General features: G+C 39.0%; 2 protein-coding genes across 6 annotated transcripts in view; one reads left to right on the top strand and one right to left on the bottom strand.

The window, feature by feature from the left end:
- LOC104610800 (pentatricopeptide repeat-containing protein At3g59040) overlaps positions 1–23,785 on the bottom strand; it is a 40,218-nt gene extending 16,433 nt beyond the window's left edge. Inside the window, exons 1-4 of one of the 2 annotated variants that reach the window (XM_088904312.1) lie at positions 23,625–23,785; positions 22,549–22,861; positions 22,062–22,352; positions 4,872–4,934 (exon numbers count right to left, since the gene is read on the bottom strand). In XM_088904312.1, the coding sequence (XP_088760438.1) occupies positions 4,872–4,934; positions 22,062–22,352; positions 22,549–22,861; positions 23,625–23,674 (717 nt within the window). In that variant the 5' untranslated portion in view covers positions 23,675–23,785. The remainder of the gene's footprint in view (positions 1–4,871; positions 4,935–22,061; positions 22,353–22,548; positions 22,862–23,624) is intronic. The other variant, XM_010277589.3, reaches the window with a different exon arrangement.
- Positions 23,786–25,908: 2,123 nt separating this feature from the next.
- The window catches only part of LOC104610799 (protein NPG1), a 39,375-nt gene continuing 38,987 nt past the window's right edge, over positions 25,909–26,296 (top strand). For all 4 annotated transcript variants that reach the window (XM_088902839.1, XM_088902834.1, XM_088902835.1 and 1 more), the window contains exon 1: positions 25,909–26,131. The gene's annotated coding sequence lies outside the window, so the exon portion shown is untranslated. The remainder of the gene's footprint in view (positions 26,132–26,296) is intronic.

The following is a 26,296-nucleotide window of genomic DNA, read 5'->3' as shown; positions in this document are numbered from 1 at the left end:
GACTAGGCCAGATATTGCGTATGCTGTCAGTTGCATTAGCCAGTTCATGCATGCTCCTAGAGATACCCATATGGCAGCAGCAGAACGGATTTTGTGCTATCTGAAAGGCTCTCCAGGAAAAGGAATTCTATTTGCCAAACATGGTCATCTGAAACTTGAAGCCTATACTGATGCTGATTGGGCTGGAAATATTGATGATAGAAGATCTACTTCAGGGTATTGCAGTCTGGTGGCTGGTAATGTTGTCTCTTGGAGGAGTAAGAAACAAACAGTTGTGGCTCGATCCTCCGCAGAAGCAGAATATAGAGCCATGGCACATGGAGTCTCAGAATTGTTGTGGCTAAGGTCCTTAATGGAAGAACTTGGGGTAGATCATGACAAACCCATGATGTTGTACTGTGATAATCAGGCTGCCATCAACATTGCTCACAACCCGGTACAACATGATAGAACCAAACATATTGAGGTTGATAGACACTTTATTCGTGAAAGAGTCTCCTCCGGTGAAGTGTGTCTTCCATTCATTACTTCTGAAGGACAATTGACAGATTTTCTCACCAAGGGCATTTCCAAGGGAAGGCTTCAACATGACACTGGCAAGCTGGGCATGATTAACATCTATGCTCAGCTTGAGGGGGAGTGTAGAGAAGATGGGCCGAATGGCCCATAGACTGTCATTTTATGTTATGTTATGTTTCTCTCTGTTGTGGGCCTTATTCTGGGCCCATACTCTATAATAGTCTGTTTTTTGTATTTTCCTACTCACTCAAGGGCCTCTCTGTAATTTGTAAAAGATTAACTTATTAATAAGATGTTTAGAGTGTTAGAGAGAGGTTATGTTCGAACCTCTTACTCTCTAACACTCATTGCCGCCAGCTCTCTCTTCTCTTCCTCTCTTGTTTGTTTATTTTCTGGTTTGCATCTAATATCAAACAGTTCCATACATCAAGTGGGTTGTTTTTCAACTGAAATGAATAAGTTTTCCTTGCCTATTGAAAAAAATAAATAAAGAAAACGGGCCAATACCCAATGCCCCAGCTATATGAGGCTTAGGAGGGGTAGACTGGAAATGGTCCCAACCTTTGGCAATTTTTTGCACACAGTGGCTATTCTCAGACTCGAACCCATATTCTCATGCTTGCCAGCCCAAGATTTTACCATTGGAACAAGTAATAAAAATAAAAAAGAACAAAAACATAGGATTTCCACAGAAAAAAAAGGTTTCATAAGACCATTTAAAAGTGAGATTTCATTCTAGAAAAAGAGACTTAAAAGTTTCAAATTTTGAGTTGCAAAAATAGACAAGAGCTACTCCACCTTCTTTACATTATAAACTATACCTTGTAAAATTACTGTTAAGCTAGCTAGAACAAGTGCATCAAAGTAAGTTTTAGAATGGAGATCTCTAGGGCCAATACAGTTATTTCATAAAAGAATTTTAGTATTCCAAGCAGTGTTGTTGCATGGACAAGACATGGATAAAGCAATCAAAATCCAACATGTGTCACAAGTCAGGCTCAGCAAGATGAAAAAACCTTATTGACAAGTCTATATAAAAATACAAACTATAACCTATATTGTCTTCAATTCTAACATACATACCTATAGAACATGCTCTAAACATTTATAGACATTAGCTAATAGCCTTTTATAGGAAAATGGCAATCATTGTGTAAATTAGTTGTTCAGTTAAACAAAAGAACTGAAAATGTTTAGAGTGTCCTTCAAGTATACATGGAGTTGGAATATGATGAATGTCCAACAAGAACACTTCAAATGTTTAGGAAAGTCCATGCAACATTGATACCAAGTATTTTGAGTGGTTAGAGTAGAAATAACTAATAGCAGATTTAGTCGAGTTTCTTGTGAAAGGAAAGAGGGGGAAGATGAAGATTTCAGCAGTAGAGAAGAAAGGAGAAGAAGAAAAAAGTAAGAAGTCAACCAGGATTCATAATTAACCCTAGCCGCCTACCTCTCATTATATTTATATTTAACTTAAAGGATGAGATATTACAAGGATGCCCTTAGTAGGGCGGCTACTAATATAGCTGAACAGTCACAACTTAAAAAAACATAAACTAATGGGTCTAAAGCCCAACAACTTCCTAACTAAATAAAAAACAACTCGAACCAACTCAACACTCCCCCTCAAGTTGGGAGTAAATGTCACACATTCCCAACTTGCGTAGATCATGCTCCAGCTTGTTCTTTGCAACACCTTTTGTGAGAACATTAGCGAACTGCAGATCAGAAGCAATGTATGGAAGACAAACTACTCCAGAAGTTACCCTTTCTCTGATAAAATGTCTATCCACTTCAATGTGCTTAGTTCGGCCATGCTAGACTGGGTTATGGGCAATGTTAATTGCTGCCTGGTTAGCACAATATAGCATCATAGGTCTTCTGCCTGTACACCAATTTCTTTTAACAGGGAACGGATCCAGAGAAGTTCTGAAACTCCATGTGCCATGGCCCTGTATTCGGCTTCAACACTTGATCTTGCCACCACTGTTTGTTTCTTACTCTTCCATGAGACAAGGTTACCCCCAACAAGGGTGCACACTCCTGAAGTTGATCTCCTGTCATCAAGGCATCCTGCCCAATCTGCATCTGTATAAGCCTCTAGTTACAACTGTTCATGATCAGTAAACAATATGCCTCTGCCCGGGTGTCCCTTCAGATAAGCAAGAATCCTGTCAACTGCCTCCCAATGCTGGACTCGTGGAGCATGCATGTATTGACTTATTACACTTACTGCATAGGAAATGTCTGGTCTTGTCATACACAAGTATAGCGGCCGACCCACAAGTCTCTGATATCTCCCAATATCCTTTACTGGTTCACCTTCTAATGCATTGATTTTATGGTTCTGATCAATAGGGGTGTTGATTGCCTTTGTTCCAAGCTTCCATGTCTCTTGAAGGAAATCCAAGACATACTTCCTTTGAGAGATAAAAATTCCATGTTTTGATCTTGCAACTTCAATGCCTAAGAAGTATCTCAGTTCTCCAAGATCCTTAATTTCAAATTCTTTATGTAGGTTCCTTTTCAGACCACCAATCTCACTCAAACCATTCCCGGTGACAACAATATCATCCACATAAACAATTAGGACTAACACCAAAGATCCCCTTCGCTTCACAAACAAGGTGTGATCGGATTGAGTTTGTGTAGCCCAAAGCAATCAAGGCCTTTCTGAATCTGTCAAACCATGCTCTGGGAGATTGTTTCAAACCATAAAGTGACTTATTAAGCCTGCATACCTTTCCCTTTTCAGTATCATTGTAAAAGCCAGCAGGAAGATCTATATACACTTCTTGCAAATCCCCATTTAGGAAAGCATTCTTCACATCAAGTTGAAACAAGGGCCAAGAGTATGAGGCAGCAAGAGAAAGAAGTATTCGAACAGAAGTCATCTTTGCAACTGGTGCAAAGGTCTCTAAGTAATCAATGCCATAGGTATGTGTGTACCCTTTTGCAACAAGTCTTGCCTTGTACCTTTCTATACTTCCATCTGCCTTATATTTTACTGTGTAAACCCATCTGCATCCAACTGTCTCCTTGCCTTCTGGTAGATCCACAATGTCCCATGTCTGATTCTTAATCAAAGCTGCCATCTCTTCCTGCATAGCTGTCTTCCACTCAGGTTTGGAGAGAGCCTCACTAACACCCTTGGGTATAAACACTGAATCAAGAGAGGAAAGAAAAGCACGGTAGGAAGGAGAAAGTCAATTATAGGATAAGTACTGTGAAATACAATGAGCAGTACACTTTCTCTTCCCCTTTTTGAGAACAATAGGGAGATCAAGGTTATCTGTAACAGTGTTAGTAGGATCAATGGGAACTGAAACAGTAACGGGACCAAGAAGAATACCTGAATCTATGTCAATCGAATCTGGAGTCTCCAAGGAATCGACAGGAAGTAATGTGAGTTCTGCTGTAGTGGAATCAACCTCCTTGTGAAGTCTCTGTCATAAGTAATGCTAAGAAGCATAACACAGGAGGTGGCAAGGTAGGTGACACAGGGTGGTGGTCAAGCACAGGAGTAGACACAGGGACTGGAACTGGGAGAGGAATAGACTGCTGACTCACTTCCCCAAAACACTCTCCCTGAGAAGGATTCTTTGAGAAGAAGTACGTGGATTCAAAAAATGTGACATCCATGGTAACATATCGGCTCCCAGAGACTGGATCATAGCAGCAGTACCCTTTCTAATTCTCTGCATATCCAAGGAAGACACACTTCTTTGCCTTGGGATCAAGCTTCGAGCGGTGAGGACCAAGAATATGAAACATCTCCCCCTGAGGAAAAAGGAGACTAAATGGGGTGTTGAATCCAAGTATACGAGAGGGCACCCTGTTAATCAGATATACTGCTGTGAGAACTGCATCACCCCAAAACCGAACTGGAAGTGTAGATGTGATCATCATGCTTCTTGCAATCTCAACAATGTGTTTGTTCTTCCTTTCTGCAACACCATCCTGCTGTGGACTATAGGGACAACTGCTCTGATGGACAACACCATATTCTAACAGATATGAGGCAAGGTGTCTTTCAAAATATTCCCTGGCATTGTCGAATCTGAACACCTTTATTCTTGTTCCAAACTGTGTTAGTACCATCTGATGAAATTGCCTCACCAAGGATGGTACTTCATCGCGGGATCTCATCAAGTAAATCCATGAGTATCGTGAGAAATCATCCACAAATAAGAGAAAATAGCGATAGCCTCCCATAGAAGGAACATGGTAAGGGCCCCACACATCCGAATGAATAACATCAAAAGAAGAACATCTTTTATTACTAGGTTTAAATGAATGTCTACAATGCTTTCTAAGCTGACATGATGACTCTGATGAGGAGGAAGTACATCCAGGAGGTAGATTCCATTCACTTCACGACCACTCCCAATCGTCCTCTTTGAATCCAAAGCCTGCAAAATACAATGACCAGGAGAAAAAATTACTAAGCAGTTCAGGTTCTTAGTCAAACTACTAACAGATAACAAATTAGTGCTCAATCTGGGAACATGAAGGATAGAGGGTAGAGAAATAGAATCACTAATCTTGATAGACCTTATCTCTGCCAGAACAGAGCTGGTAAGTTGAAAAAATAGTAGAACTCTGGATCATGTGCTCTGATACCAAGTAGAAACATAATTTGCAGTGACGTGTGAACTACCTGTGTGAGCAAAGGAAGTAGAGTGAACTCCACCAGTGCCACCTGTACCTTGTTGTCCACTTGCAGCTAAACTGGAACTGGCTATATTCCACTAGTTCAGAAGTAGCCCATACCTCTCAAGTTCGGCCCTTACTGCAGCAGTTGTAGTAGGAGGGGCTGGAATGTCACCAGTAACTGCCATGTGTGCATTTCCCTTCTTATTTTTCAATCTAGTCGGCACAAGATGTGGGTGAAGCTTCCAACAAGTATCTCTTGTGTGTTTAGGCTTCTTACAGTAGTCACAGATCAAATCTCTTTTATCTTCCTTCTTGATTTCACTGCCACCCCGATCTCCACTTTGTTTAGGTGTCACAGCACTTACCATGGTAGACTGATCAGGAATAAGGTTTTTCATCATCACATCTCTCCTGCACTCCTCCCCTGACACAAAGGCATATGCCTGGGAGAGAGTAACATTGTCCTTGGAAAGAAGGTGTTGTCGTGCAATATCATACTCAAGATTAAGGCCAACAAGAAATTCAAACACCCTATACTTCTCTAGATGTTTCTAATAGGTAGTTGCATCCTTAGTGGTTTCCCAAGCAAATGTCTTTAAATGGTCAATTTCCTGCCACAGGGTTTTAAGGGCTGAAAAATAGGCTACAACAGATCTATCTCCCTGCCTTGTAGAAATAATCTGATTTCTCAACTGATAAGACCTAGCAACATTCTCCCTCTGTGAATAGGTTTCTGCAACCCCATCCCATATTTCCTTAGTTGTATTTGCCCATAAAAAATTTTTACTTATATGGGGCAACATGGAATTAAACAACCAAGTCATCACCATAGAATTCTCTTGTACCCACCGGGAGTTGCTAGTTTCGGGTTTCACCTCTTCACCAGTGATATACCCTAATTTCCCACGAGCACCAATAGCCATTTTTGCAGATTGTGACCATTTTAAGTAATTTGCACCATCCAACCTAACTGTAGTAATGGTCCCAGCCCCGAAAGGGTCTCCAGCACCTCCTCCCACTGGTCCCATTTCACTCCCGGGCTTATTTTCAACTCCGTGGCCCTCCATGCTTCTCAAAAAACGTAAAGAAAATAACTGAAATTTGCAACAAGATCAAACAAAACACTTTTTGGAACCAACAACACCTTTCTGTTGTCCTAGACTTTCTTCCCACAAAAGATTCCTTTTCTGTGGGACGGGAGAAGAGAGAGAAGAGGCAGCCGCTCTCTCTAGAAGCCTCCAAATCAGGTAGGACTTGAGTCGCCCCTTACAAAAAACTCCAAGGAACCCTAAAAAATTAGGACGCCACTTCCTAAGTCAAAATTGAAGAGTCCAACAGAAACAGGACTCTTCCCCTTTCTCCAGTTTTTCCTAATTTTGATGAGAAACCCTAGACCAGGTACGAGGCACACAGATCCACCAAAAAAATCCAAAAACTGGGCTTACCTGAGAGCTTCGATCAGCCTCTTAAATCACCACGCAATCGGCCGATCTAAGGCTGCATGAGAGAACAACTTTAAGGATCCTTCAGCCCGCTCTGATACCAAGTAGAAATAACTAATTGCAGATTTAGTCGAGTTTCTTGTTAAAGGAAAGAGGGGGAAGATGAAGATTTCAGCAGTAGAGAATAAAAGAGAAGAAGAAAAAAGTAGGAAGTCAACCAAGATTCAGAATTAACCCTAGCCGCCTACCTCTCATTATATTTATACTTAACTTAAAGGATGAGATATTACAAGGATGCCCTTAGTAGGGCAGCTACTAATATAGCTGAACAGTCACAACTTAAAAAAATATAAACTAATGGGCCAAAAGCCCAACAACTTCCTAACTAAATAAAAAACAACTCGGACAAACTCAACAGTTAGCTTTGGCTTTTTATATTGTATTTTACCATCCACATTAGCAATAGTAGTTTGATTTTTATTTTCTCCAATATGAGTGTATTTACTGTTGACAATATTGAACGTTTTTCAAGCTCTTCTAAGTCCTTGGTTTGGTGGTCAAGTGAGATTCTTGATAGAAATCAGCGTGCAGCTTTAAACATTAGATTGCCGGAGTAGGGACTGGTCCAATATTCTTCCAATAATATTGATGACAGCTCCATTACAAATGCAGATCATGAAGGAAGTGGAGGTGCCTTTATCCCAGTGTTTTTAAAGCGCAAGGCGCAAAAAAGGCATAGGGGTCAATTTGCGCCTAAGGTGCAAGGCGCAAGGCGAGGCACGTGCCCTTTTGAAGCAAAGGTGTAAAAATAAAAATAAAAAATGCTCAAAAATAAAAAAAAAAAGTCAGAAAAATAAAAAAAAAATGCCATAAAATAAAAATAAATAAACATAATATTATTAAAAAATATAAACTTAAATTTTAAAATAAATGTTTTAAAAACCTATTATTAAAATTAAAATACATAAACATAACATGTAAAGCATATTCAAATGAGAATTTAAAAATAAAATCAAACATATAAAACATTTTCAAGCATGTGAAACCCACAATCTCTTTTTTTCTCAATTGCATTACTTCGAGTAGCTAATGTGATGTAAAACATATTACATTCATGATTCTATGAGCCGCCTTTGTGCCATGCCCCTCGAGGCAAGCCCAAACAAGTCCATGTTAGGGTCTTTAATTCTTAATTCTCACACAAAAAATAATGATTTTATAATTTTAATTGCTTTTTAAGAAGATATTTTATTAGGATGAATGAAGGAACAACATTACCAAATAGGGGGTTCTTGAAGCGCATGCCTAGGCGCACCAAGCGTGCGCCTTTTGAAAGGGCTGCACCTAGGACTGCGCCTTTTGAAAGGGCTGCACCTAGGACCTGGGCAAGGCACCTGCCCTAAAATGCACCTCACCTATGCGCCTGATGCGCCTTGAGAGAGGGAGATCATGGCATGAGGTAGTGGCAAGCATTCATGGCTACATGGAGAATAGCCAAGATACTGGTGTATCATGTTCAGCTATGTTGACAGCACCCTGGAAATTCATGGCTTTATTCCTCAATTTCTCAGGTTTGTCAAGTATGATGTGTGTTTAGGGAACTCTATTTGTTTTGGGGAGGATGTTTGTATTGGTGATTTGGTCTAAAAGACCTCTCTTTCCCTCCTTGTTTCCATCTCTTTTTATAAAACATAGTTGTCAAGTATGATGTGTATTTAGGGAATTCTAATTGTTTTTGGGAGGATGTTCATGTTGGTGATTCTGCTTTAAAATACCTCTTTCCCTCCTTGTTTTCCATCTCTTTGTATAAAACATAGTTGTCAAGGTGTCTAGGCGATTTTGGGTGATGTTAGGGCACCTAGTCGCCTAGGCGATAAGAATTTTATAATATAAAAAGCTAATTCTTGGCCAGTTCCCTAGTTTTATATACCATTCAGCATGCATATTAATTGAAAAATAGCAATTCTCTTTATTAAAAACATTAAATTTCCTCTAAAAATGCGTTAAATCATCAGCATGCATATTAATACTACTACAGTAAGCATTTAATAGAGAAATTTCATATCAATTACCAGCTAAAGAAGGTTATTAACTTTATATGATAAAAATTCAAGATGGAATGTAAAATAGAAAAAAAGTTCGAAAAAAAAAGCTATTGGCCTGGAAAAAGAATTACATCTCTTTGGAGGGAAGAATCACCTTAATCAGAGCTACTCTCACTAATCTCCCTATTTACTATCTATCCGTTTTTAGGATACTCACTAGGGTAGCTAAAAGGTTAGAAAAATTAATGAGGGATTTCTTGTGGGAACCAGGAGATGAGAAAAAGGATCACTTGATCAGTTGGGAGGTAGCTAGTCGTTGCAAGGAAGAAGGAGGATTAGGATTAGGGACTTAATCAACAGAAATGAAGCTCTTTTAGGCAAATGGCTCTGGAGGTGGCCTGTGGAAAGAGAGAGGCTCTAGCATGAAGTGCTGGCTAGTATCCATGGATGTTTTGAAACTAGTTGGGATGTTGGGATATCTCGATGAGTTCAACTCACTACTCCTTGGAAGGCAACTTCTAGTATTCTCCCTAAATTCCTCAAGTTTGTAAGGTATGACGTTTGTTCAAGTAACTTTGTTCATTTTTGGGAAGATGTTTGGGTGGAAAATCAACCTTTAAAAGATCTTTTTCCCTCTCTTTATAGTATCTCCCTCTTCAAAAAGGAGCTTGTTTCGAGGTTTCTTCATCACCCAGTTCTCCCTTTGTCTCCTGCCTAGGATCTCGAGTTTCGCAGAGGCCTAAATGATGAGGAACTTGCTTGTCTCTAAGCTTTTATTTTTGTTGGATTCTACTTGATTGGACCCCCTCAATCCAGATAAAAGAGTTTGGACCCTGATGTCGAATGGCCTTTTTTACTTGTGCTTCCTTTTTTAAGTCCCTTTGCTCTTCTTCTTCCCCTTGGATTTTCCTAGTGAAAGAAATTTGGTCTAGGCCTATCCCCCCCCCAAAAAAAATAATAATAATAATAATAATTGCCTTTTGTTGGGAGAGTTATCATGGGAAGATTAATACTTAGGATAACCAGCAAAAGAAGATACCTTATTTGTGTCTATCCCCAAACTGGTGTACAATGTGCAAAGTGCAAAACGAGGACTATTACCATTTGCTGCTATCTTGTTCTTTTGACGTAGATATTTGGACTTGGGCTTTCTCTTTATTTGTGTACAAGTGGAACTTGCTTTTTGAAATTAAAATGCTTTTTGATCCATCAACTTTTCGGTGGCCAACAAAGAGAGGAAAACTGATGTGGAAATGCACAAGAGCAGCTACAATTTGGACTATTTGGGAAGAAAGGAATGCCAGGATATTCAAAGGAAAATAAAGGAGTCTTGAAGAAGTTAAGGAGTGCATTTTAACAAGGACCACCTTTTGGCTAAAGATTTCTGATTTGGGTAATGGTGGCTTCTGTAGTCTCTAAGAAGAGTACGACACCCTACTTATAAATAATATAGTTGGCGCCACCAACCTATTCTTTTGGCTCTCTTTCAATTTTCTCTCTTCTTCCTTTCTCTTCTCTCCTCTCCTCTCCTCTTCTTTTTTTTTTTCCTCTTTTACTTTTTGCACCAAGACAAGATGGTAACCAAACAAGGTGTAAATGGGTGTTCTTTGTAAAACATAAGGCAGATGATACAGTAGAGAGGTATACAGTCCGACTAAATACAAAGGGCTTTACACAGGTGTATGGAGTAGAATATGCAAAGACTTTTGCTCTAGTTGCAAAGATGAACTCTATTAGGGTTCTACTTTCTTTGGCTACAAATTTGGATTGGGAACTTCATCAAGTAGATATCAAGAATGCCTTTTTAAATGGGATTTGGAGGAAGAGGTATACATGGTCCAATGCCTAGTTTTTGTGCTAGAAGCAATGAACAAAAAGTGCGCAGATTGAAGAAGTCTTTGTGTGGCCTAAAACAGTCTCTAAGGGTCTGGTTCAACAAATTCCATTAGGTTGTGCAACAAATGGGATTCAAACAATGTCAAACTGATCATACTCTCTTTATGCTGCTTTGATAGTCTATGTTGATGACATAGTCATCACTAGTAATTGGACATCAGAGGTGTAGAAACTAAAGAAGTTCCTAGGAACATAGTTTGAATTGAAGGATCTGGGTCCATTATGTTAGATTCTTGGAATTGAAGTTGTCTGCTCACAACAAGGGATCTTCATTTTCCAAAGGAAGTACATCCTAGATCTATTAAAGGATACATGCAAGGTAAGGGCAAAACCAACTGACACCTTATGGTTGTGAATCATAAGCTAGGTGACTGTCAAGGGGAACCTATAAAAGATGTTAAACAGTACCAAAAATTTGTGGGGAGGCTCTTATTCTTGTCTATGACTCGGCCTGACATAGCTTATGTTTTGAGTGTTCTCAATCAATTTATGCATGCTCCTAAGGCTACTCACCTAGAGGTAGCTGAGAAAGTGGTCAGATACCTAAAGTAGTTCTCAGGAACAAGGCTCCTTTTTAACAAGCATGGGCATATGAAAGTCAAAGTCTATACTGATGCAAATTGGGCTGATTCAGTGGATGCCAGAAAATCCACTAGTGGCTATTGTACCTTTGTGGGAGGAAATCTTGTTACTCGGTAGAGTAAGAAACGAAGTATTGAGGCCAGGTCTAATGAGGAGGCAGAATACAAGGCTATGCCCCATGATGTTGCTGAAGTTCTATGGATTAAGAACTTACCAGGTGAATTGGGATTTACAATTGATGGTCCTATATCACTCTATTGTGATAATAAATTCATCATCCATATTGCATCCAACCCTATCCTCCATGATAGAACAAAGCACATTGAAGTGGACAAACACTTCATCAAGGAGAAATTAGAGGGGGGAAGTGTGCACTCCCTATGTCAGCTCCAAAGACCAACTTGCATATATTATTACTAAGGGCCTTCATCGTTTGTGACACAATGAACACTGACATGTTGGGGATGATTGATATCTATGCCCCAACTTGAGGGGGTGATGTAATCCTCAGTTTATGTGCCTTAGGGGCACTTTTCTCTCTTCATCCTTTCCCTTTTCCTCTCCTCTCCTATTTTTCCTTTTTTATCTTCTGCACCAAGACAAGAAATAAGATGCCTTAATATAAATGATACTATAATAAGGCACCCACCTTGTCATTTCTGTCGCCTAGGTGGGTGCCTAGTTGCCATAGGTCAAGGCGTTTGAGTGAGGCAACCAGCCAAGGGCACCAAGGTCACGTCTTGACAACAGCGGGACTATAAAAATCAGTTGTTTCCAAACTCCTCACCCCTCCCATGCTTAGGTGATGAATTGAGATTTTGGGTTTCATAGAGGGTTGCAAAATGAGGAGTTTGATTTTGTGGTCAGGCTTTTGCGTACTCTCAGTAATGTTTGTTTGGAACCCCCTAAACCAAACAAATGGGTTTGGCTTCCTCATCCCAAAGGGATTTTTCGTGTCTCCTTTTTAGGTCCCTTTGTCAATCTCCTAAACCTCTGGTTTTCACCTACAAGGAAGTTTGGTGTATGCCTATCCCCCCTTTAAATTAATGTGTTTTGCTGGGAAGTGTTCAATGGGAAAGTTAGCACTTTGGACAATCTACAAAAGAAAAGACCCTTCATGTATTTCCCCAAACTAGTGTATACTTTGAAAGTCCAATGGTGAGACCTATTATCACTTAATTTTCCTGTCCTTTTGTTGTAGATATTTGGGATTGGTTTTCTATTTGTTTGGGTGTAGGTGGAACCCACCAACGGAGGTAAATTTGCTCTTTGATTTGTATATCATTGCTTGGCCCAAAAAAAAGGAGAAAGGATGATGTGGAAATGTACAAGAGTAGTAGTGATTTGGACCATTTGTGAAGAAAGAAATGCAAGAATTTTTCAAGAGAGAAGCAGACGAGAAATCAAGGATTGTGTGATGAACAAGACAATACATTGGTTAAAAATCATCGACAATTTTCACTAATTTTCCTTTGATGGCATTTGAAGAAATTAGATTGTGGTGGAAAGAAGCTCTCCCAAGAAAGATAGGGTAAGTTCAATGGGCACCTCCCTTAAAGGATATATAAAGCTTAATTTTGATGGGAGTAGTCAAGGTAATCTAGGCCCTTCCAAAATAGGAAGGGTATTAAGAGATAAGGATGGAAATGTTATGGCATTGTTCTTGGGAACAATGGGAGTAGGAAATTATCTTAGGGCTGGATTGTTTGATGCCATCAAGGAATCCAAATTGCATACGTGTTTATGGAGAATTTAATGATTGAAGGCGTAAGTAAGGTGGTTCAAGGATCCATAGTTTGATATTTGGTGTTATAGGAATGAAATCAGGAAGTTCAAGTGGTTAATAAAGAATATGAGCATGAGAATATAATGGGTGGGGAGATCGGAAAATACAATACTTAGCCAAGCAAGGGGCAAATAGGGATCAATTGTATTGGGCTTGGTTGTAATTTGAATTTTCCATTTCTTGTAATTTAACCACTATATTGGGAGAGGTCGCAACCCGTGTCTCTCCTAGAGTTGCTTGAACTATTTGAATCTCCTGATATTAATAAATTATTCATTTATCAAAAAAATCCATGATTCTTGTGGTACTAATTAGTAACCAATCCTATCATGGCCACAACAATTCAGCTAAGGGTGTGTTCTCCATTGTGGTAATTGTGGTGTCTTGTTTTCTATGTGATGGTTGTTTTTGGTTATCATGGTTTAAAATGTCCCTAATTTCGCTAATATTTCCACAACATATTTCCATTTAAATAGGTAGCAACACGAAATTTTACTAGAATCGACATTCCCCAATGAACACTACCAACACCATGTGAAGTACAAGAGATAGTGTTATAACATACATTGGTGACAATATTGTAGATATGTGGAGTAACAACGTTATTGTCTGCATGATTACCACTTTGAGCTAGGTCAATGTTCATTTCAAAGATGAAGTTAAATATTAGTTTTTGTTTGTATGATAGATTATTTCGTTGATCTATTACAACCATTTACATTTTCTATGAGTTTAAATTTTACTTTAACTCATTCTATTGTGAAGCTTTAAATCTTAAGGTTTATAGAGCAACTTCAGACCGTATTCTTTTGTTTATAACATTAGTTTCTTAGCTTTGTTTTTTTTATGACAAATAGTTTCTATTTCTTTTGGAAAAGGTAAAGTAATTTTATTCAACTCAAAAACATACAAGCTGGGATCATACCCGGAGGGGCAGTCTGAATACCACAGCAGTTACACTTTCCTCCAGAATTCAGAACAATAAAAAGAAAACAAATTTAGACTTCTAAATTCCTCAGATACAGATATCCAAGAAATCAGTTTGCCCACAGCTCTCTGAATAGTGTCTTCAGGACTTTTGCCTTTCTTATTGAAGATTCTACTGTTCCTCTCAGCCCAAATGGACCATAAAACAGCGGCAGGAATAGTCCTCCACACCAGGTTCCCTTTCTTACTAAGGCCTCCCACCTTCCAACAATCGAAGAGATCCTTAACCGATTAGGCATTACCCAACTGAATTCCAAGACTGAGAAAGTATCCCCAAATCTGAGAGGAAAAAGGACAATGAATACATAGATGATCTGTCGATTCAGCATGTTGCCCACACAGACTACATAAAGAATCCATAACCTGAATGCCCCTTCTCACCAAATTAACTCTGGAGAGACATTTATCCAGGGCCATCATCCAAACTAGAAAGTTGACTTTTGAAGGACTTATAGTATTCTAGATCTGAGAAGCAGGAAAATCAGTAGCATCCAAACTACCCAATTTAGAGGCAAGGGACTTAACAGAAAATTCACCATTCGAATTCCATTTCCACCTCCATTTGTCTTCCAACTGCTGATCAAGCCTCTGATTTTGAAGAGTCATCAAGCCCCCAATCTCTTCTAATTCTCAGTCAAACAGATCCCTCCTAAAAATGGGAGTCCAAGTTAGAGACCCACCTGTCACACAACAGTACTCAGCCACAGAAGCTTCTTGATTAAGAGCACACTGAAAAGGATGGAGGAAAAGATTCAGCTAGAGTCACATCCAAGCACCAAGGGTCCTTCCAGAACTTTGTTCTTTCCCCATTACCAACCTTAACAGAAATTCCTTCCATGAACACAGAGAAGCTTTTCATGATAGATTTCCAAGGGGAACTACCCCAACTTAGAGGAGGATCCCTGGATCTCCAGTTACCCCACTCCACCCCATATTTATCTGCAATGAGAGATCTCCACCAAGCCTCCCTCTCAGCCGAGAACCTCCAAATCCACTTGCTTAGAAGGGCAGTGTTGAAATTCTTCACTTTCCTAATGCCTAACCCACCCTCAGCCTTGGGAAGACAGACTTGATCCCAGCTTACAAGATGCACTTTCCTCTCCTCCCCCCAACCCCTCCAAAGAAAATTCCCCTAGATCTGCTCCAATCTTTTGGCAACTTTGATAGGGATGGGGAAGAGAGAAAGAAAGTAGGTAAATTGGAAAGAGTGCTTTTTATCAGAATAACCCTACCCCCAAATGAGAGATATCTAGCCTTCCATGCATCCAACTTCCTTTCCAGTCTTTCAATAACTGGGTCCCAAATGACAAATAGTTTCTTAGCTTTGTTTAATGATTTAGAACAATACAATAGCATAGGGATATAATTTAAAAAGATATCCCTATGCTTCTTTTATCATTTCATAAAATATCATTCTATATTTTGCATATTTTATAATGTTTCCACCATGCCTATAATTTTTATAATATTTCCATACAATATTTCTGACATTTCCAACATGTTTCTTATATTAAGACAATCAGCATTTCCACCAACACTAACATTTCAAACCTTGTTGGTTATTGTGATGAATTTCCACTACAAAATAAATATTTGTTATTGTAAGCTGAAATGTTGTAGTCGAAGTAGTAGAAGAGAGGAGGAGACCAAGAGGTGCTGAGAATGTCGAACTGCTTAACCCAGTCGACAGTACTATCATTTATATTAGATTACAGTACAATGTTAAAGGAAATGTCTGGAATGCCCCTGATTAGTGATGGGACACCCAGACTACTTAAAACACCAAATAAACTTAGGCCCATTAACACAGGCCCAGTACATAACAACTTAAACACAAATACAGGCTAATAAGAACACTTATCAGCCGAACCATCAATACATAAAACCCTTCAACCTAACAATCCCCCTCAAGCTAAGCATGGATGTCAATCATGTTTAGCTTGCCAAGAAGGTCCACGAATTTTGCTGTAGGCAAACCTTTTGTCAGTACATTTGCAATTTGCATCTCAGATGGAGTATAAGGAATGCAAAGTTCTCCCGAGACTATTCTCTCTCTAACAAATGTCGATCGATCTCAATATGTTTTGTCCTGTCATGTTGCACAGGGTTATTTGCAATGTTGATGGCAGCCTTATTGTCACAATACAATCTGAGAGGGCCCTCATCTTTAATGCCAAGCTCATTAAGAAGAGTCCTGAGCCATAGAGGTTCAGCAACCCCATGAGCCATAGCTCGATATTTAGCTTCGGCACTTGATCTAGCAACTACATTCTGCTTCTTACTGCACCATGTAACCAGGTTCCCTCCCACAAATGTACAATATCTGAATAAAATTCCCTTTCCTGGGCAAGTCTTCAAGTACCTGAGAATCCTTTCAACTGCTTTCATATGAGGGATCTTTGGAGAGTGCATGAATTGACTGACAACATGCACAGCATAAGCAATATCTGGTCGAGTGAGAGATAAATATATCAGCTCCCCTACCAATTTTTGGTATCTCTCTCTATCACAGTAGTCCTCCCCTACTGATTCCTGTAGGTCATGATTATGTTCTATTGGAGTATCTGTTGGTCTACACCCTATCATGCTTGTCTCCTCTAGGAGGTCAAGAACATACTTCCGCTGACATATGTAGATCCCCTCTCTTGACCTAGCAACTTCAATCCCAAGAAAATATCTCAAATGGCCTAAGTCTTTGATCTCAAATTCAGAAGCTAAAAACTCCTTCAGTCTTTTGATCTCTTCCAAGTCATTCCCGGTAATCACCATATCATCCACATAAACAATGAGACCTGTAAGTTTGCTATCCTGTCTCCTTATGAACAAGGTATGGTCTGCACCACTTTGAGTGTACCCCACTTTCTTCATGGCCCCACAAAGCCTCTCAAACCATGCACGAGGGGACTGCTTTAAACCATATAATGCTTTCCTCAATTTACACACCTTTCTATCAAAGTCATAGCCTGGTGCAAGTTCCATTAATACCTCTTTATGAAGGTCACCATTTAGGAAGGCATTCTTCACATCTAGTTGATGAAGTTCCCATGAAAAATTTGCTGCCAATGACAATAGAACCCGAATTGTGTTGAGCTTTGCTACTGGGGCAAAGGTTTCTTTGTAGTCAATCCCTTCTTTTTGAGTAAACCCCTTTGCCACAAGCCTGACCTTGTACCTTTCAATGGACCCGTCCTCCCTATGCTTTACAGTAAACACCCACTTGCACCCGACAGTGCTCTTCCCCTCTAGCAGATCCACTAATTCCCAAGTTCTTGCTTTCATTAGGGCTTTCATCTCTTCATTCATAGCTTCTTTCCACCTTGGATCAGACACAGCCTCTGAGTACCTAGAAGGAACATGTACAGAGGAAAGAGCAGACACAAAGGAGTGATAGGCTGGAGATAAATGAGTAAGAAACAAAATCAGCAATGGGATGCCGAGTGATGCAAGAACGGATAGGCTTACGGAGAGCAATAGGAAGATCCAAATCAGAAGTATGTGTGTTGGAATTACCTTGGATTGCAAAGACAGATTGATCCGAGTCCAACTGGTTGTTGTCATGAGTTTGAGGGCCCTTTTTCCTTCTGTTGTAGGTGATTCGTATCTCTTTTTGTCCCCTACTGGAGCCTTCAGGGATATCTGCAGTACGAGGAGAGGTAACCGGCACAGTGGGAGTCTCACTAGGTTGACCCGAGATGCCACAACTAGGAGTAGAAGAAGAGGATGGAAGGCCCGAGGGAGATAGGGGAACAAAAAAGGAGGGAGAATGAGAATCCTCTTCCATCCCACTAGTCTTCCCCTGAAGAGGATTCTGAGAAGACTGAAAATAGGGTTGAGACTCAAAAAAGACCACATCTCTGGTGACATACTTTCTCTTGGAGACAGGATCATAACACTTGTAACCCTTTTGTGTAGAAGAATACCCCAAAAATATTCCTTTCGTAGCCCTAGGATCCAACTTGGTCTTCTTTGGATCCTTCACATGTATAAAACATATACAGCCAAAAACCCGTGGAGGAAGAGGAAAGTCAAGAAGAGTTGGACACAGAACAGAGAAAGGGGTTTTCACACCCAACACCTTAGATGGCATCCGATTTATCAGATATGATGCAGTAAGTACAGCTTGAGACCCGTATTGCTTGGGAACCTTATGCTGGAATAGCAAGGCTCGAGCTATCTCCAATAGATGTCTATTCTTGCACTCAGCAACCCCATTCTGCTGAGGGGTATTAGCACAGGATGATTGATGTAACATGCTAGCATCTTCCATGAATAAGTTCAAGGATTTTTCAAAATATTCAACAACATTATCTGACCGGAATTGCTTAATCTTCTTATCAAATTGTGTTTCAATCATCTTGCAAAATGCCATAGTTATCCGTGGCACTTCATCTCTTCCTTTTAACAGGTAGATCCATGTGCAGTGAGAGTAGTGGTCAATAAAACTGATAAAGTAACGAAAGCATCAATAGAAACAATAGGCGAAAGGCCCCAAACGTCAGAATGAACCAAATCAAAAAGAGCTCGAATTTCATTACTGGAAATTGGATAAACAGTTCTACATTGTTTTGACATTTGACATACTTCACAGACTAAACTCTGACTTGAAATGCCCTTAAACAATTCGGGAAACAACATTTCTAATGAAGAGAAAGGTAAATGACCTAGCCTAGCATGCCACAGATGCAACCTAGCTATTGACTCCACACTCTCCGGACTACTAGCAGCAGATGCTTGCAAGGCTGAACCGATGTCTGCATCAAAATAGTAGAGGCCTCCATACTCATGACCGCTCCCAATCATTCTCCTTGTCAATCTGTCCTGAAAGACATGAGTAGGAAAAAAGGTTATACTACAGTTCAAATTTTTGGTAAGTTTTGAAACAGACAAGAGATTTGAGGTGAGACTGGGAACATGTAGAACTGATTTAAGAGAGAGGTCCTTGCTTAGGTCAACCACCCATTTTCCAAAGATGGTGGAGAAAGACCCGTCAGCAACTCTCATCTTATCCTGACCAGACAACAATTGATATGAAGAGAATAAGGAGGACGTATGTGTCATGTGGTCAGTTGCACCGGAATCAATAACCCAAGAAGTAGAGTCAATAGAACTAGTTGCACTAAAGGCAGAGACTATACCTGATCTGGCAAGAGAGGTGGAAGAAAAAGAATTACTCCTTAGATGGGCTAAAGCCCGACTAAGGACCTCTACCTCACTAGCAGTGAAGCCCAAGGCACCGGCTCCAGAGGAATCAACAACCTGCCCCATGGGAGAAGAAGTCACTATTGGTATACTCTGTGAGTTGTCACCATTGTTACTAGTGACAAGGTTCCCACTTGCCACATGACCCTTCTGTTGCTTCTTGTCCTTTCTCAATGCAGTTGGCTTCAGGTGAGGATACAGGACCCAACACTTTTCTTTTACATGTCTCTCACCCCCACAATGAGTGCACTTAAGATGCTTCTTGTCTGGATGTCCGTTTCCCTTAGTGGAAATCAGGGCTGAGTGTTCACCAAATTGTTCAGCTGGTTGAATCTGAGAGTCAACTTGCATCTCCTTTCTCCGGACTTCTTCATTCCTTACCAGATAATAAACATGATGTAACTCGAGCAGTTCATCTCTTCCTAGAATTTGTGACCTTATGCCCTCATACACTGGGTCCAGGCCAGCCAAGAACTTAAAGGCTCTGCTCTCTTCAATCTACTTATCATGTCTCTCCTTGTCCCTGGCATTTTCCCGGTCCAAAATCAAGTGATGGTCAAGTTCTTCCCAAAGTCCTTCCAGAGTTGCAAAATATGTTGCAACTATCATATCCCCTTGCCTTAAGGCAGCAATGTCTTGATTCAATCTGTAGATTCTAGCATTATTTTTCTTCTGTCCATAGGTTTTAGACACTTTTTCCCAAATCTTGGCTGTTGTGGGAAAGTGTTGAATAGTCTTGGCAACTCGTGGAGTCATAGAGGCAAGCAGCCAGGACATAATTGTGGCATTCTCCTTGCGCCACACTGCATACTCCGCACTGCCAACTTCAGGTTCCTTCTTACTCCCATCTAGGTAGCCTGTGAGATCACGGGAAGTAATAAAAAGCATTGTAGAAACGAACCACTCCCTGAAGTTGTATTCATCCAACAACACACTTGTAATCTGCAAGCTATGCAGATTCAGGTTTTCCAGATTTGAAGACCTCCCACCAAGTCTAATATCCCTAGAAGAGACCTCTCTGGATATTGAAGACATCTTGGCTGCAGACTCTGTGTAGATAACACAGTTTCAGACTAGCCCAAGTGTTCACAGTGCTGAAAAAAGACTAGTTGCAGTATTGAAGAAGGTTCTGACAGCTCGCAACACTGGTTCAAACTTGCCAAGACTGTCACAGTTCTGAAGTAGTTCAGTTACAGCAGCAAATAAGGTGTTCTGTGAGCTAGTAACCGACCTGAAGCTGAGAGCTCTCCACCACTGCACCGTGCAGACTTCTCTTGGGCTTCGATTATTGCAACTGTAGAGAGTGTTCCCCCCTACGCCCAATACTAGGACTGCTGAAATCAGTCCTCAATCTAGGTTTGTCCTATACAGACCTCTCTTAGCAACCGAATGGCTACTCACTACTAGAAACAGTCTAGTAGGACATCAACTTTTGGGTCTTACTTCCCTTGCGCCCTACAACCAAGGGAAACCCTAGGTTCGAACCTTGTATTGTTCTCCTGCAACCCTAGGGTTTCACCGCAGCAACCAAGATAAAAAAAAAAGAAAGAAAGACAACAAGAGAGAGGAGATGGCATCGGCTGTAACCAGGAAATTGCTTAATGCTCTGATACCATGTAAGCTGAAATGTTGTAGCCGAAGTAGTAGAAGAGAGGAGGAGACCAAGAGGTGCTGAGAATGTCGAACTACTTAACCCAGTCGACAGTACTATCATTTATATTAGATTACAGTACAATGTTATAGGAAATGTCTGGAATGCCCCTGATTAGTGATGGGACACCCAGACTACTTAAAACACCAAATAAACTTAGGCTCAGTACATAACAACTTAAACACAAATACAAGCTAATAAGAACACTTATCAGTCGAACCATCAATACATAAAACCCTTCAACCTAACAGTTATTATGGGCTTTGATTCCAAATTGTGAAAATTTGTTATTGCTAGGAGGTTATTTTCGGAAGCTATAAAAAAAAAGCTTCCAAAATCTAGAAACAAGTTGCCATCTCAGTGGAAACCACTATTTTTACCTATTATTGATATAATATGCAGAAGCCACTCCTGAAAATAATAAATAAATAAAAGAAGAATTGATTCCCACTTCCCACTATATTCTGATTGTGAAAATGACAACAATACCCATTTTCTTGAGAAGGCATCCTCAAAGAAACAACCATTTTGGCCCATTTTTTCAGAAAATTTCCTCAAGCAAGTGACCACATTGGAGAACACCACCCACACAAGTTGTTATATATTGGTCAAGTAAGTCCAGAATATGTCTGTAACTCTGTACATGGACTTGGTCATTCTTACAAGTTGAAGTTAAACTACACCAGTTAACTTTGGACAAACATATTAAAAAATAAGGATGCTAACATAACCATTTAAAAAGAATTAAAATAATGATGAAAACAAAAGAAAGGCTCAGCATCATCAATGACCTTTTCATAAACGAGTTTAATTCAGCCCATGAAATGCAAAACATGCTGATTGTGCATATTAAAGAAAATAAGGCTGCCAAGACTACTAGTTAAAAATAGAGAAAAATGATGAAAATAAAAGATGGGCTCCAGCTAATCAATGACATTTCATGAATGACTCCAATTCAGCCTATGAAATGCAAAACATGCTGATCATATAACTTGATTAAGCCTTATTTGGAGGTTCAGCTACAGAAAATCGTTTTCATCATTCCACTCTATCAAATTGATCGTATGGCAAAGAAAAGATTGATTCTATCATTAACCAAGTGTTTTCTATATATTGAAAATTGTTCGAGTTAGTACTTGGTCCACAATAAGTAAGTCAATTAACAACTTAAAGATTGGTGACCAAAATAAGGCCTGGGAAATTAGTTAAAATCAGTCAAAGTATTCACAAGCCAAACAACTGCAAGAACTGAAAAATGAAAAGAAAAAGGAAGGATACTAATATAATGGTTTTACCTCAACAAAAATCTTAAGGATGATTTGATATGTCAAAGCTGAAGGTTCAGGTCCTGAAGTTTGCATCCTTCTAAACATTGTTTCTGCTTTATTATATTGGCCTCCTCTTCCATATGCTTCCATCAAAGCAGTATGGGATATCACACTTGGTGGATATCCCTTCTTATTCATGTAGCTCAGAAGCCTCTCTGCCTTGTTGAACTCTCCTTGTTTTCCATAAGCTGTGATAAGCATTAGGAAATCCATTTCACTAAATTCCCACCAATGCTGAGTTCTGAGCCATTCAAGAATCTAAAAGAGAAAGTGAATCAGTGCACAATAAAAGTAAACGAAAAATAAATGATTCCAGAATATTATAAAGCATTTACAGAAATCATACTTAGAAGTTTCTTGTTCATCACATACAAATGAACCATCACAAATATCAATTTAAACAACACCCTAAAACAGTTATTATAATATATTTGGGGAATGTTGATGTCATTACCTCACTGACGAGGTTCCATTTCTTTAGCTGCTTGAATCTCACTAAGGTACCCAGAACAAGGTCCCTAGGAAGAGCCTCATTTTTGGCCCTCTTGTTTCTGAGGATTGAGACTGCTGAACCCACCTCATCGATTTCCCTCATTAATTTTCTCCAGTTCTTCTGATCTGCTTCATCAGCTGCATCTTTAAAAACTTCCACTTTCTTCCTCCTCTGCATGAACTTCCTCGGTGCTAACATACCAAGGGAAATTACCTTTCCTCTTTTATGGATTTTAATCTCGGGAAGTGATGGATGGCCAAGCACTTTTACTTTTCTGGAAATATACATAAAAGGCCCATATGGAATCACCACACAACCATAAAGAAGCACCCCAAAATTCCAAAACTAAAATGCATTTGACATGCTCTTCCAAGAAATAGAAACCAGATTATACACTGTTAATACCAAAAATGACGAAAACCACTATATATCTCACAAAATTCACACGGTATAAAGACGTAAATTTCATTCCCTCGTTGACAAATGAAGTCTCAGAAACATAATAAAAAAAATGAGAAACATATTCTTGAGCAAGAAACCATGGGCCATTTCCGAAACAATCAATATAAACAGGCATGAAACAAGCAAAGACTTCATAAGGAATCGAGTGGGAACATTACATGAGCAATACCCCAAAATAATTCTAAGGTTGAACAAAACAAAATTCACTAGAGTGAAGTAATAACAACTGATTACAACAACCTGCAAAACCGTAACTCGCATGGTAGATTATGAATTCAAGGAAAATAAACAAAACCCATTCATACTATTCCTAGTTAAAACCAAAAAGTATAAGCTTTTCCTTCAAAGAGTAAAACCCAATTAGGAGTAAAGAAATATTTCAACATAAGAATTGCATAGCAGAGAATACTCATTTCAAAACTCAACAATAAATTACAAATTAAAAATATCAAGATAAGCAAAAAGGCAAAGCATAATAGAACACGGGCAAATATAAACATTCACTGAAAAGAAAACGAGAAAGAAAAGAGCAGATTAAACAATGAAGAAAACCCAGATGTAGATTCGAAAATTACCTTATACTAGAGGAGAAGGAGAGCAAAGAATGCGATTGGATTGCTTCCATTTCTGCAACTACGAACGTTTCGCTGACCAAGGCAAACTCCACTCTGCCTTATCAGCTTTCCCAAAGGACGTCTAAAACCCAAAACCTCTAGTCGCCAACTCAATGCCAACACCAACAACCTTGTAGTAGTATGAAATATTGAAGATTCATCCTTCCTCTGTCTAAATCGTGACACGTGTTCACAATGATGCTGCTTCCGTTTGGATAAAACGGTCTAACCGGATTTGTTCTCACATCCAAGGTCAGACTCTAAACTCCGTGAGAAGCCTTCCGTCGGGTACTTGGGTAAACGGGCACCCACGAAAACTATTGGCTGTGGTCTAATGACAAACAGGACTAGGGATGCAACTTGGGCGGGCCCAACCCGAGCCCGAATCGGCCCAGCCTGAAATTTTATACGGGCTGGGCTTGGATATTTGGGCTGGACTCAAGCCCAAGAAGTCCATAGACCAAACCAAGCCCAAGCCCAACTCGAGTGCATCAAATTATAGTGTAGGTTGGGCTCGGATTGAAAAGACCAGGCTTGATCTTGGGCTTAGACCTTAAGTCCAAATTTTAGTGTCCGGCCAAGGTTGACCATAAACCCAACCCAACCCGCCCGACTTGCACCCCTACACAACTACTCATTATTGGTTCAATTTGGGGCCTTCAAGCAGGCTTCTCAATGATACCCAAAAGATCCCATTATTTTCGAGTTTATATAATCAGATCCGATTATAAATATAATATTTATTTATTTTAATATATAAATTTTATATAATTATATTTAAAATTATAAAAATGTATATTTTATATATGAATTTATATATTTATATATATATATATATATAAATTCAATATGTTCTTTTACATTAATTTATTATATATAAAAGTTGAAAAGTAATTAACTTTCTTTTTTTGTATTTTGAAAAATTAAAGTAGAGTTAGATTAAACCTGAATCTGATTCGAGTCCATTAGAATTTGAATTTGAATCCGAAGTCTTCAAATCTGATCGAATTTGGATGCAAGTTTTCAATAGTCGGATTGGATTCAAATTTTGTCAAGTGTGATCCAAATTCAATCTGATTACATCCTTACTACTGCCAGGGGTCACAAATGATCATTTTAGTCTAGCTTGAAAAGCTAGCCTGGCTCATGAAATTCCAAGCCTAGATTTAGTGTTTGGGCCAATACAACCTACATGTATTTTTGCGTTTTTTTTCTTTTGAAAACCCAAGAGTGAATTCATTGCACTAAATCATTTAATAGTGTAAGTAGTAGAAAATTCATAATCGCATACCATGTGCACAGTCCCAAAACATTACATGCAAATTTAGATATGCATGCTCTTGCGTTACCTATTCAATGAAAGAATTATATGCAAATCATTGTTTTAAAAGGCTTTAAACATTGAGGAATATTGAGGTGTACACTTTGAGGCAAGACAGATTTTGCCTCAAGGCTTAAGACCTTGTCAATTTAAGGCATATGCCTTAAGCCTCACTGAGGCACAAAAAGGAATAAGCCTCAAGAATCAATGATTATATAATAATTTAATACAAAAATATATTTTTATGCATATTTATGGTTCAAAATATAAGAAAAAACACTTTAGTAATTATGGACAAAAACAAACTCACTGATTGAAAGAAGAAAATAACTTTTGTAGATTGATTGTAACCGAGATTTCAATGTGAATCAACCCCTCTTTGAGTCTCTAAGACCTAACTTCCTCCTTCATTTGATAGAAAAGAGAAAAAAGAACTCTTATTTTTGAAAGAAGAAAGAAAAAAACTCACATGTTCAAGACTAAACATTTAATTTTTTTCTTTATGCTTTCTTTTATTACTAAAAGGTTCTTCTAAAATAGAAAATTTTAGGGTAGCCCCATACCCCTCTTAAATAAATAATATTATGTTAAAACAAAGTACTTGTACTAGAGAGCTTTTACTTTAGACAAGTGGCATCTTATATTCTAAAGAAAGAGTATATCAAGAGTATTTATTCCCACTCTCAAACAAAATCTTCCTTCCTCGTACATGTGTCTATCCACTCCAATGATAATTACCTTGTACATGAATCTTTCCGGATCTCTCTCTATTTATTTCTCTCTCTCCCCTGTGAGATTTAAAAGATAAATCAACGGTCGTTTTTACTTTCCATTTTCTCGGATTCTGTTCATGCGCCCAACCAAACACGCTTCTCTCTCTCTCTCTCTCTCCCTCTCCCTCTCCCCCCCCCCCTCTCTCTCCAGATATCTCTTTACCCATTTTTTTACTCTTACGTAATGAAGGGCCCATTTTATGATCTTTCCTCTGTAATTCAAGTATTCAACTATTATTGCAATTTATCCATTCGTCCATTTCTGTCTTTCTTCAGGCAATGCAGATGGCAACTTAGGCATATCCAAGTTCTTGGGTCTAGAAGTATAATTTGTTGAGAAAACCCAACTTGTTAGATCACCAATCGAGATATGGGTAAGGATGAAGGTGTCTCTTATTCCTGATTTTAATATTCAAGTTTTGAGCTTTATACGTAGAAAGAGAAAAAAAAATGTTTTGAGCTTTATATGGTTCCATAAACAGATACATAAATCCTAGAGAGATACATTATGTTTGTATTTGAATCTTCAAATTTCCTCC

The sequence above is a fragment of the Nelumbo nucifera genome, chromosome 4, assembly GCF_055504915.1.
Source record: "Nelumbo nucifera cultivar China Antique chromosome 4, China Antique-T2T, whole genome shotgun sequence".
Taxonomy (NCBI): Eukaryota; Viridiplantae; Streptophyta; class Magnoliopsida; order Proteales; family Nelumbonaceae; genus Nelumbo; species Nelumbo nucifera.
The sequence above is the reverse complement of the archived record's forward strand: the minus strand, read 5'-3'. Positions and strand labels throughout refer to the sequence as shown.